This window comes from Pteropus alecto, unplaced genomic scaffold, assembly GCF_000325575.1.
Source record: "Pteropus alecto unplaced genomic scaffold, ASM32557v1 scaffold120, whole genome shotgun sequence".
NCBI lineage: Eukaryota > Metazoa > Chordata > Mammalia > Chiroptera > Pteropodidae > Pteropus > Pteropus alecto.
Window position 1 is genome coordinate 11,161 of NW_006430061.1, and position 13,159 is coordinate 24,319.

A 13,159-nucleotide genomic window follows, 5' to 3' on the forward strand; every position below is an offset into this window, starting at 1 on the left:
GAAGAGATCTGGAGTTCAGAGGTGCCTGTTCCCTAAATACAAGTCCTGTTCTACCGCCCTGTACTGACAATCAGGGACAGCTCATTTCTGTATCTCAGCCATGCATCAAACATGTAAAGCGTGTTCACATTCCCCATCCACTTAGTAATTACGACCAAGATTAACTGAGCCTTCAGTATGTGCTAGGCACTGTTCTAAGTGTTTTACGCGTACAAATAAATGTTTTCATTTTTATGTTTTAATCTTCTAGTCCTGTGCTAGAGATACCACCATCTCTTAATAGAGAAACTGAGGCACAAAGAGATCAAGGTACCTAACGTAGTCCTCAAGCAGAGCAGGACTTAATCCAGGTTATGAGATTCCCCAGACCTTGCTATTAATCATGGTACTAGACCGTCTCCCAGACAAGAGTGCACATGGGAGTGTGAGGGATATGTGAACACATATTCAGTTCTTTATCTGAGCAAATGGCTAATAGTGGGGATGTGGTGCCTTTGAAAGGCAACTCTATAGAGAGCCTCTCTCTACAATAAAAGGCACAATGAATTATCTGATGATGGTTCTGATTGGGCTGGACCTGGGCTGGACCTCTAGCAAGAGGTACGTGCCTCACTAGCCATAGTAAAGTGGCAAATATTTATTTCACAGAATTATTTTGCATTTTTTTCTGTGACAGTCTCTGAGTAATTGTTTTAAGAGTTTGCTGTTAATCCTATCTAAATTCTCATAGCCCCAGCTAAGAAATATTTTTCATCTCCTAGATCAATGTTTTTCAAAGGGTTGTTCTAAGACCACTGATATGAGAATCATCATAGAGGTCTGGAGTGCTTTGTGAAATGCAGTGCACTGAATCACAATTTATGGGGCTGAGCCTAAAATCTAGGCTTTATCAAACACCCCATTGATTTTTGTGCACATTAAACGTAGAGAACCACTCTTCCATTTTATTGGGAGGACGCTGAACTTTAGAGCTGGTAGGTCGGTTGCCCTTGTTCTGCACCTATTACCCGTTTCTTTAAAGCTCTCTTAGGAAACTCACCTTTGTCACCTGCTGAGTGAACTCTGACAGCTGCCCAGGTGCCAAATGGGCCCGGACATTCAGACGTAGACAGGACAAGCTGTCCTTCCTTTGCCCACAGGGATGAATGTCTCCCATTGACGAGGCGGGAGCCCCACGCGCCTGTGCCTCACTCAGAATCGGCTTTGTTCTCCTGCCACAGTCTGGGGTTTCCTGCATCTTTCCAGATGGAGGTTCATTGTACAACCAAACACCCCTTAGACACCACCCCACCTCTGCAGTACAGCCAAAAACAAAGCAGCGACAGAACTTAGAATGGAATCAAACAGAATAACATTTTCATAAAGTGTGATTTTTATAACATTAACTTAAGGAAGTGAAAAGTAAAGAAATATTTATTTCATGACCATATAATCTCCAAGGGCTTTTGATGACTGAAATCTTGGAATCAGTAGGAGGTACCTTTTCTATTTCTCTATTTTGCCAGTATGTCATTACTTTCATCTCACATATTCCTTCCCTTCCAGGGGCTAAAGACATGTGGAGAGCCTACTCTGACATGAGAGAAGCCAATTACAAGGGTGCAGACAAATACTTCCACGCCCGGGGAAACTATGACGCTGCACGAAGGGGACCTGGGGGCGCCTGGGCTGCCAGAGTGATCAGGTAACCACCGGTCCTGGGGATGCAGGGATGAGGGAGCAGAGCTGGGCTGCCTTGGACTGAAATTTCCTATAGAGATTGTGGTACCCCCTCCTCCTGAGCACCCTGCCCCTCTGTGCCCAGTGTGGGGTTTGAGAGCCAGAGAGATGCTGGTGGTAAGGATGATTTCCGCCTTCCCCTATGAATGCTGTTCTCCCAGAGTGAGAGGGTCACCCCGGGCTAAGTGAGCTGTGCCCATGCAGGGTCAGGGTTTTAGTGCCTCCCTCCTGGCTCCTCTCAGAGTCATTAATCCCTTAGAAAGGTGAGAGATGGGAGAGTGGTGTTGTCGCTCATCAGCCCTAGTCCATCTCCTACCTGCCCTCCTCCATTTCAGTGATGCCAGAGAGGGTATTCAGAGACTCAGTGGTCACGGAGCAGCGGACTCAAGAGCTGACCAGGCTGCCAACAGATGGGGCCGGAGTGGCAAAGACCCCAATCATTTCAGACCTGCTGGCCTGCCCAAAAAGTACTGAGCTTCCTCCTCACTCTGCTCTCAGGAGATGGGGCTGCGAGCCCAGAGTCATTGAGTTGTATATCCCCAGATGCTGATAGAGGACATATAATAGCTGTCTAATAAATGCTTAAGCAATGGAATGTTAAAAATCGTGTGTTATTCTTTGGTATAAGGACTGTCCATTTGGTACCAAGGGGTGATGGATGGACACCTGTGTGAAGGCTGAGCCTGTGCTTGTGTGTTTGGGTGTAGTAGGGGAGACAATCTCAATGTCATACAGATAGCCTGCACCAACGCTTCCCCCAGTCAGATCTGCTCCTCTCCAGGCCCCTTTGGTTACACTGCTGCCATTACCAGGCCTTTCTGCATCCAGGCCTCAAAGCCCCATATCTAACAGCCCCTAAACCTTTAACTTCAACCGTGAATGCCTCCATAGCACTTCGTTCATGCCTTCTTGAAAATCTGTATCCATCCTTGTCACAGTGGTTTATATGCCAGTCCTCCTGCTGGTTGATTTTTAAGCTCTTCTAACACTAGTTAATAGTAGGATGATTATCATAATGCCAGTTAATATTCAGCGAGTTAACTATGGGCCAGATATTGCTCTAAGTGTTCTTCTGTAGCCCATGGGATCCTCGCACTTTGATTTTCCTTATTTTATAGCTGAGGAAACTTGAGGCACAAACAGTTAAAATATATGTTCGAGTCACATTGATGCTAGAACCACCAATCTTAACTATTTGCTATAACTTGCATGCATATTGACGTTTAGAGCTTATAAATCACTTTTGCATGTGTTATTTCAGTTATTCATTCCTTCAGTGAATGTATTCCATCTATCACCCCAGTTGATCCTCACAGCAAGTCTATGGGCATAAATCTAGATGGGGCAGAGGTAATAAAGCATTCAGAAAAAGCAAACAGCACTTTGGAGGAGATGACATTATTATGTAATAGGAGGCAAGTAGCCATCTCTTTAGAGAATGGAGAGAGCACAGTTCTTCCTGAAGCTTGTTAGTACCAGGGACAGAGAGAGATCTAGATCCTAGTTCTCAACGAGGACAACATTGCACCGAGCCCCACCCCACCCCAGCTTTTGGATACCTCTGGGGATATTTTTGGTTGGCACAATGATGGAAGCATTTAGTGGTCGGGCCAGAGATACATGCATCTTACAATTTACGGGACTGTGCTGCAAACAAAGAATCATCCTGCTGTTGCAGGAAGCGACACCCGATGGAGGAATTTGGATGCTCAGACAACTTTGTTAGAAGAAGGAGAATTTATCGCCAGCGAAAAGCGTGGGGGCATTCAACAGACCCAAATCACGAGTTTGCTTTGATTAGATTTATTACAGTTTATATACCTTTGCGGTGTTAATGTAAGTGGTGTGTGATTCCTCATTTGAGGTTTCACATGTGCCTTGTGACTCAGGATGGGAGGGGGAGCTTCGGGTTAGGGACTGCAAAGGGGGAGGAATTTCAGACCACTGGTCTTATAGTTTGTTTGTCCTGCAACCTTGGCGTTATCAGCACTCTTATAGGATTCTTGAACAGAGAGACGGGACATTGAGGCTATAAGTAGGAAGCAACACTTATTAATGCCAGCATCTGCTCAGTGGATTCCTATCCAAAGGCTGAGCCTGGACTGTAACATAGCAAACGATTTTATACAGTCTTGTTATTCCGACACAGCTACAGAGATGAGGAAGAACAGTAGTTGGATAGCAAGCTATGAATCAACAGATGTGTGCTGGAGAGTCCTGGAGGTGTGCAGGGGGAGCTATGGGAAAACATGTTAGCTGGAGAGTCCTGGAAGGAGGGAGAGAGGGCAGTCAGGAATGGGCTTTAACTGGCTGAGTTGGTCATTTCTGCAAGCTGTTTTCTTTGCATTTTTCAGATGCCTCATTTCCTCTCTCACTTCCTCCTGCATGACCTTTGTAATGTCTTATCAGGCACGCATGTAGGCAGAGTCAGATTTACTGTGAAGCCGACGAAGCTTAAGCTTCAAGGGCTCCCCACTTACATGGGGCCGTTCCAAGGCCTAGGAGTAACTCTAAAAATGTGTTCACATGGTCAAATGTCTTTGTAAAATTTACAAAAATAAAATATTTTAACTTCAGGAAGTTAACGTCTCTGACACTGTTCACTCCAACATCGTGCCATCACATTTCCTCATGTTGAGTGGCACTGGCATTTCAGGGATTTGACGGAGGAGAAGTTGAGTTAGGAATACAGTTGGTTTTCATTCGTTGGGACATATTTATGTAGTTTGCAGTCACTTCCTAGTATAATTAAATTATCGATCGCCATCCTGGAGTAGAAATGGCCTCTGGGTATGTTCTTACTGCCTACTGTGGTTACTCTCAGATGCAGAAGCCGAGGTCATATGGCAAAATAAACGTGTCCTGTACAGCCCAGCACAGAGTATGTGGGTAGATGGAATACCCAGTCCACTGAGGGTGACAAATAACAGTTATAAATATGATCGCGCTTGGATTCCGGGTAGAGTGCCGTCGGGGTGATCAAGTCATCTGGGCTCCCAAGCCTGAGGTTTATTCGGCCGGCGCTCAGGCCGGCAGGGCTCCGGACAGCAGGGGGCGCTGTGGCGGGAGCCACAGCGGGCGCGCCGGGCACTCTGGTCTCTCGCCTCCTTGGGCGGCTTCCGGCGCTGCTGTATCCTGCTGGTGGTCGCACATCATGGACCGCAATCCTTCGCCTCCGCCGCCGAGTCGGGACCAGGACGAGGAGGTGGTGGCCGGCGGAGACTGCATAGGGAGCACGGTCTACAGCAAGCACTGGCTCTTTGGCGTCCTCAGCGGGCTTATTCAGGTATGGAAAGTCGCACTTCGCCTGAGTCCCGACTCCCTTTCCCTCGACCCCCGGCCCCGCCTCTGGCAGCCCCTCCTGCCCGGGAGCCGCCATCTCCACGACAACCCCTCTGCAGGCGCGGGCGGCCGGGCCTCTTGCCTTACTTCTTGGCCGCCTCTGCGGACCCCAGAACTGCGGGAGTCGCTCCTGGTGCCCCTCAGCACGTATAATGGCAGGGGTGCTGAAGTGCTTGCGATTAAAATATTTTACTTTTGAAAAATTTCCAAAAGTATGTGACCCCGTTCCTGACACCTAAGTCCTAATTGATGTATATCGCGGACTTTTGTTGTAGACGAGCCGCGTGACTTTGGGCAAGTCTCTTAATCTCTCAGAACCTCAATTTCTCTCTCAATTTCTGTACAGTGGGATGGTAATACCTATATTATTCTATATACGGTTATTGTGTAGGTTAAATAAGATAATGGTCATAGAGAGCTTACCAGTGTTTGGCTTAAAGGAGGCTCTCAATAAATGTGAACTTTTCTTGTTTCCACGTTTCCCTAACTAATTTACTACTTCCAGTTCTTTACAGTCTATCTTCTACAAAAAAAATCTTCAATCGATCAACAAACAAGCCAAGGAAGCAAGCTATAGGAACTTCTTATAATTTCCATATGCATATTTCTTAGCTCGGAATCCAAGGCTCTTTGCTGTCTTTCCAGTCTCGTCTGCCCATGACGCTAAACTGATCTCCATTCCCCAAACTCCAGTACTTTTCTCTACGCAATTCTACCCTTCTTGACAAACTCTTTCTTAGAGATTTAGCTTACATATCACCTAAGAAGTTTTCTCCGTCTTCTCCAGGGTCATTGGTCCATCATTTTTGCTCTCACAACTGTCCACAATTCACTTGAATCACTTAGCATTTTCCGTTGTGATTACAGTTTACATGTCTTTCCCCCTACTCGATACTAAACTGCTTGAAAGCGAGGGATTAAATCTTACTCATTTTTGTATTTCTACCCCAGTGCTTAGCAACAGTATTTACTCTGTGAATGTCGAATGAATAGATTTACCCAAGATACTAAATTTTTTAAAGTTTTTTGCAAGAGAACACACTTTGAGGGTAGTAGTTTTGTGACTTCTAAATGATTGTGGGGTAGTATTTCTCGAGGAGTACTATGAACAACTTTTATTCATCTCTTTTCTTCCTTTGTGTTTCTGAAGATTGTTAGCCCTGAAAACACCAAATCCAGCTCAGATGATGAGGAGCAGCAGGTGGAGCTTGATGAAGAAATGGAGAATGAAATTTGCAGAGTATGGGATATGTCAATGGATGAGGTATGGGGTTGCAAATGAAACTGAAAAGATTGTTGGATAAGGAGGTGGTAAATAGATTTTGTTTTTTAAGGTTCGGTCCTTAAATCTCTGAGGAAAGACTTTAGTGTCTGTAATCACTCCTATATATGGTACAGAGACTGAGGTGGCAGGAGCTATAAATGCTACACTTCTGTTTTTGAGGGTAGATAATCTGAGCTGTGATAGGATTTGGGTTACATATATAGTTCTCATGAATGCTAGATTGTTTGTAGCCCAGGATACGTATTTACCCAAAGAGAATGTTGGTGTTGTATTTGAGAGTGGGATAAGAGTTAGGAGACCATGGATGTACCATAATTAAGTTAGAAGGGGACAAGAAAGAATTACATGTATGTAATTATAATAATAATAATAATAATATAACATTTATATTGTACTCTATAGCTCGAAAGCATTTTCATATTCCATTTGCTCTTCACAATAACCTTATAATTAATATAAGTAGTACCCTTATTTTACAGTTAAGAAAATTGGCTGAAGAGATTGATTTACGTAGACTCTCACTTTATTACTTGGACTTTTGAAATAGATAACTGATTAAAATCCGTGTTTTAATCTCTTTCACTTCTTTTCTGCCTTACACATTGCCACCCAAGTTATCTTTTTCCTAAAACACAGATTAAATTGTATTTTTCTGTCTTAAAATTTTTTAACGGCTATTCATTGTCTTTTTTGAAAGCTTTATTGAGGTATAATTGGCACAAAATATACTCCAAATGTACTGAGGCACGATTGATGTACAAAAACTGCATATGTTCAAAGGTACGATTTAAAAAATTCAATGTAGTATATGCACATGGAACCATCGCAATGAAGATAGTGAACATTATCACACTAAAAAGTTTCTTCATGCCCCTCCCTTCCTCAATCCTGTCCAGGCAACCATTGATTAGTTTTCAGTCACTTCAGAGTAGTTTGTATTTTTCGAGAGTTTTATAGAAATTAGACCATATTCTTTTATGGAGGGGTCTGGCTCTTTTACTCAGCAACATTATTTTAAGATTCATCCATGTCGTTGTGTATATTAGTAGTTTATTTTTTATTGCCAAGTGGTGTTCCATTATATTTGTATAACATGATTTATTCATCTATGTACCTGTTGGTGGAAATTGAGTTGTTTCTAGTCTATTACAGATAAAGCTGCTGTGAACTTTTATGTATAAGTATGTATGGACATATGTTTTCCTTTCTCTTAGGTAGATACCTAGAATAGTATGGCTGGATCATATGGTAGGTATATGTTTAACTTCGTAAGAAATAGTTAAATTGTTTTCCAAAGTGATTTTTACATTTTACATTACCACAAGTGACGTATGAGATACAGTTCCAGTGTCTCCTCATCCTCATTATCCTCGCACTTGGTATGGTCAGTCTTCTTTTCAGCCATTTCTATAAGTTTGTGGTGATTCACATTATGATTGTCATTTGGATTTCCCTGATTATTAATAATGTCAAGCATATTTTCATGTGCTTATTTGAAATCTATTATTTTTTTGGTACAATGCCAGTTTGAAGCTTTTGCCCATTTTTTAAATCGTGTTTTATTTTTTTTCCCTTAAAGGTTTTGTAATTTCAGGTTTCACTTATAGGTCTATGATCCATTTTGAGTTAATTTTTGAGTATGATGCAAGGTATGGATTGAAGTTACTTTTTTTGCATGTGGATATCCAGTTATAACTTATTTGTTGAAAAAGACTATCTCCACTGAATTGCCTTTTGAGTTTTTGTCAAAAGTTAGTGTCTGTGCATGTACACGTGAGTCTATTTTTGGACTCTTATTCTGTTCCATTGATCTATTTGTCTATTTTTACACCAGTACCACACTGTTTTGATGACTGTAGCTTTATAATAAGTCTTGAAATCAGGTAGAGATACTCCTCCAAATTTGTTCTTTCTCATAGTTTTGGTTGTCGTTGGTCCTTTGTATTTCCATATTAATCTTAGAATCAACATGTCGATTTCTACAAAGATCCTGCTAGGATTTTGACTGAGATTGAGTTGAATTCATAGATCATTTGGGAAAGAATTGATAAGTTAACAATAATGAGTCTTTTGACCCATGAACAAGTTATATCTTTCCATTTATGGGTTTTAGTGAATAGGTCTTTTACATCTTTTGTCAGATTTATTTCTGAGTGTTCCATATTTTTAAATGCTATTGTAGATGGTAAATTGTAAGTTAAAAAAAATTAATATATGATGATCATTTCTAGTATGTAGAAATGTAGTTGATTTTGTATATCATATTCTGCAGCTGTGCTAAATTTACTTAAGTTCTAATACCTTTTTTGTAGATGCCATTAGATTTTCTACATAAATGATTCTTATTTATGAAGTAAAAAGTTTACTTTTTTCCAATCTGAATTTCTGTTATTTGGGTTTTTTTGTACATTTGCTCCCACCAGAACTTGTAGTATGATGTTGACTAGAAGCGATGAGAGGGGATGTCCTCATCTTGTTTTCGATTGTAGGGGCAGAGAGCATTCAGTCTTCCTTCATTAAGTATGATGCAGCTGCAGACTGAGAATGTTCCCCTCTGTTCCTGGTTTTTATCAGGAATGGATTTGGGATTTTACCATGCTTTTGCTGAGTACGTCGAAATGATCGTGTGGTTTTCTTTCTAGTTTGTTAATATGGTGAACTAAGTTGACTGATTTTCAAGTTGCTAAAATCTTATTTAGAAATTTTCTTTCTTTCTATGAAAGGTATTCATTTTCTTGTTGTCTGGCGTTGGTACCAAGGTAATTATATCCTCACAGATTGGGAAGTTTTCCTCTTCAGTTTTCAGGAAGAGTTTGTATAGAACTGATATTATTTGTTCCTTAAATATTTGATGGAATTCACCAGGGAAGTCATCTGAGCTTGGAATTTATGTTGCGGGAAGATTTTTTTGTTTGTGTTTAGTTTTGTGTATTACTTTTTTAAAAAATAAGTTTTATTGAGATAGATCTCACTATCATAAAATTCACCATTTAGTGGTTTTTGGTGTATAAATTTTAGGCTATAAATTCAGTTCCTTTAGTAGATATAGGGCTATTCAGATTACTTTGGTAGTGTGTGTTCTTCAGGGAATTTATCCATTTCATGTAAGTTGTCAAATTTATTGGAATAAAGTTGTTCATAGTATTACACTTTGTATTGATGGTACCTCTCTTATTCCTGATAATTTGTGTCTTCTGTTTTTTTTCCCCGATCAGGTTGGCTAGAAGTTTAACAATTTTATTGATCTTCACAAAGAATCAGCCTTTGGTTTTATTGATTTTTCTCTGTTGCCTTACTGTGTTTTGTTTCATCGATTTTCATTTTGATCTTTATTGTTTTCTTTTTTCTGCTTACTCTGGTTTAATTTGCTCTTTTTCTGATTTCTTAGGATGGAAGCTGAGTTCGTTGCTTTGAAACCATTTTTCTTTTTTAATATAGCATCTTACACTATAATTTTTCCTCTAAATATTGCTTTAGCGGCACCCCACAATTTCTGATATATTGTTTCATTTTGGTTTAGTTCAGAATATTTTCTAATTTTCCTTATGGTTAATGAGTAATTTAACAGTGCATTATTTATTTTTTAAATATTTGGGAATTTTTCAGGTATCTTTCAGTTACTGCAGTCAGTGAACACTCTGAAGCCTTTTAAATGTATTGGGACTTGTTTTATGGCCCAGAATTTGGTCTGTCTTGGTAAAGGTTCCATGTTCACTTAAAAAGAATGTGTATTTTGCAGCTTCTTGGCGGAGTGTCGAATAGATGTTAATTAGATCGAGTTGAGAGTATTCTTCAAGTCTCTTCTCTGCTTATCCTACAATTATTTGAAGTTATGGTTAAAAAAATTTTTTTTTAAAGGAAATAGAACCTATTTTTCAAATGAAACCTATATGTCAAATCCTCAAATATAAAATAGATAAAACAGAGCTGCTGGTTGAATGAGATTGTTGGTAGAGGGGAGAGTCAGGTTCTTGGCCTCCTCTTCGTCCTCTTAATGGTAGCTCTTGAAGCACGTCTAGAGAACCAAGCTGTCCATTGATCACTGGCATAAAGTTTCTCCAATGAAACTACATCTCAGCCTTATTCCCTACCACTCAGTGTTTGAGCAGAGACTTCCAGGTACTTCCTATATATTTTCACATATTCGTGCTCTATTCATGCCCCTTGCTGCCTTTAATGGCCTCTAGTAGGCAAAATCTTTCTCATCTTTTATGGTCCAGCTTAAATGTCATCTCCTCTCTGATGCCTCCCCAGATACTCTAGGCAGAATCTGTTCACCTTATTGCTTAACACTTGTTATTCAGTAATTGGTTTGAGCCTGTGTCGTCTCACAGATTTAAGTTCCTTCTCTTAAGAGCGTAATGTCATGTCTTCAGAGATACTTTCTCTGATATATCTAAAGTAACCTCTGTCCCCATTTCTTAGCTTCTAGCACACACTATCTTGTTTATCTTCTTTGTGGCACCTAGAAATTATGTAGTTTCATTGTTTATGTGTTCATTGTTCATTCTTCTAGAATGAAAACTCTGTAGGACTGAGATTTTACTTACCTTGTTCTCTATTGTGAGCCTAAAACAGTGCCTATTACTTGGGTTTTTCAGTAAATATTTGGTGAAGAAGGAATACCCGATGTGCCTCTTAAGAGCATGACCTTAAGTCATACTCATCTGAGTTCAAATCCTGGCTCTGTTCTCCGATTGATTATGTAATCTTGCGCAGGTTGCTTAACTTTTTGAAACCTCAGTTTATTAGTATAATGGGACTAATAATGATGACTACTTCATAGGGTTGTTTTGAGAATTAAATGAGGTAATGTGCAAACTGCTTCACTGTGCCTGGCATTTAATGCTTGTTCAATAACTGTTAATTGCCATCATTATTGTTGGTGTTGATATTGTTAGCCCACCCTGTGCTACTCCAGGAATTATTAACTGTCATTGAATAAGTTTATCACAGCATGCTACCAAGAGTTGCTAACATGACAAATAGTTTGATTATCTAGAGTTGAGAGCATCCACTGCTGCGACTTTCAGTTTGTGTGTATCTTTGAAAATACTATTTTCTCTGATCATGGTCTCATAAGTATAAGATGTCTCTCCCAGTTAGCAGTCATGCAGATTATCTAGGTTTCAGCTGCTTTGAGGTGCCTCTAGGGCCCTTCGAAGTGCATTTTTACATAAGTCATGTAGCCTGTGTTTTAAGTTAAGCTATTTCAAATAAACAACTCATGTTTGGTAAAAATCCAAGGCAATAGACAGCCAGAAACTTAGCTTTTAAATATTTTACAACACAGATCTCCACGGTTAACGGATTTAGTTTTGGGGCCCACATTTCTAACAAGATTGGGTCACATGTTCACTTTGGTTCCTTCACCTGTGTTGGTGTGTCCCTTTAGGAGCTGTGGACTGGGCAAATTCTTTAGGAAGGAGGTATGAAGATGTTGCAGTTACACTGAGATCAGACTTTTTTCTATTGAGGATTTTGAAAGCACAGGTTTTGATTTGGGACATGATCCAATAGGAGTTTTCACCTGTTTCTCCTATTGTGTTTTAAGGTCTTAGAAGACCGGAATTCTGAGTTTCACTTTTTCCCTGTCCCCAGCTTCTGGCAATCAGCAGGTGTGTTTGAACGAATCAGTGAGAATTCCTGGTGGGTAGAAAGATCATTAATATAAATACATCAAGGGCAGAAAAAAGAGGACAACACTCTGGAATATCAATTAGTTTAACTTTGTTTATGAATTTGTTCCATTACTTTGGGACCAGATACCACAAGGATTTTCTAACATTACTTTTGTCTACTGACTCAATTCCTAACTTTTTTCCCTTGTGCCTGAAAGGAGTTATATATGGAATTAATTTTTTATGGTTACCTATGCTGTGGGGTTTAAAGAGGTATCGTCAACATTCAAGTCAATAATCATTTTTATTTTCAGGATGTGGCTTTATTTCTCCAAGAATTTAATGCTCCTGACATATTTCTGGGAGTGCTGGCCAAATCCAAGTGTCCTCGATTAAGAGTAAGTATTTACATTTTTATAACTTCCTCTTTCGAGCAATAACAATAGATAATGCTGAAGAGTCTTTCACTTTTCTCACTTTAATTTTCTTACTGGCAACAAATCAGTCTGCAAATATTTATCGAACATTACCAGGTACCTAGGTAGTGTGATATTTAAAATTATTAGAGTCTTAGAATTTTAGATTTGGGCTGTAGGGAGATCAATACTTTTATTTAACAGCTGTGGAAACAGATAAACATAACTGAATTATGCTACTGATACGTGGCAGAAAAGGGACAGTGCTCAGACCCCCCCATTTCCTTTTATTGCATCTTTTTATTCTAAAATTCCATTGCTTAAAAACCCTCATTCTAAACTCAGCCTGTTGCTCAAGACTTTCTATAATCTGAATCTAATTCATTTGTCCAGCACAAAATCTACCCTTCAGATAGTCCTAATTTAGTCCTAATTTTGTCTGCTTAACGTCTCAGGAGTGTCCTGTGATGATCACCATCTCCATGCTGCCCTTTCTATGCTTTCCATCTCCTCTCAGTATTCACATCTATTGTCTAAGGTGGTGCTTTTCTTCTAAGTCTTCCCAAATGAGTAAACTCTCAGTGGCCATTGCTGATGGTAAACTTCCCAGAGTTATCTGTACATCTCATTTGTCTTTATCTATGTTGTTTGCAATGTAATGTGCTTTGGTGTTGTTTAGGTTGCTGTGCGCTATGCATGTCATAGGTGATTAGTATAATTATTGCTATTAACTGAGTGTTTGTTTTTACTATTCTATGAGGTAGGCATTTATCTCC

The 13,159-nt window shown here is 39.9% G+C and overlaps 2 protein-coding genes across 7 annotated transcripts in view; both read left to right on the top strand.

Moving 5' to 3' along the window:
• The first annotated feature begins 1,425 nt into the window (after positions 1–1,425).
• Positions 1,426–2,323, top strand: LOC102881858 (serum amyloid A-5 protein). Its single transcript, XM_006904721.3, has 2 exons — positions 1,426–1,684; positions 2,055–2,323. The coding sequence occupies exons 1-2, from the start codon at positions 1,449–1,451 to the stop codon at positions 2,191–2,193; spliced, it is 375 nt and encodes a 124-aa protein (XP_006904783.2). The 5' UTR covers positions 1,426–1,448; the 3' UTR covers positions 2,194–2,323.
• A 2,490-nt stretch (positions 2,324–4,813) lies between these two features.
• The window catches only part of SAAL1 (serum amyloid A like 1), a 29,983-nt gene continuing 21,637 nt past the window's right edge, over positions 4,814–13,159 (top strand). For 5 of the 6 annotated variants that reach the window (XM_015589681.2, XM_006904722.3, XM_015589674.2 and 2 more), the window contains exons 1-3: positions 4,815–5,005; positions 6,212–6,325; positions 12,282–12,365. In XM_015589681.2, coding sequence (XP_015445167.1) covers positions 4,874–5,005; positions 6,212–6,325; positions 12,282–12,365 — 330 coding nt within the window. In that variant the 5' untranslated portion in view covers positions 4,815–4,873. Of the gene's footprint in view, positions 5,006–6,211; positions 6,326–12,281; positions 12,366–13,159 lie in introns of all 6 variants that reach the window. The other variant, XM_025046324.1, reaches the window with a different exon arrangement.

Coding starts and splice junctions, on each gene's coding strand:
- LOC102881858 (XM_006904721.3), top strand. CDS start 1,449: ATGACTGAAATCTTGGAATCAGTAGGAGGTACCTTTTCTATTTCTCTA. Junction 1,685..2,054: donor TGGGCTGCCAGAGTGATCAG/GTAACCACCGGT, acceptor CCTCCATTTCAG/TGATGCCAGAGAGGGTATTC.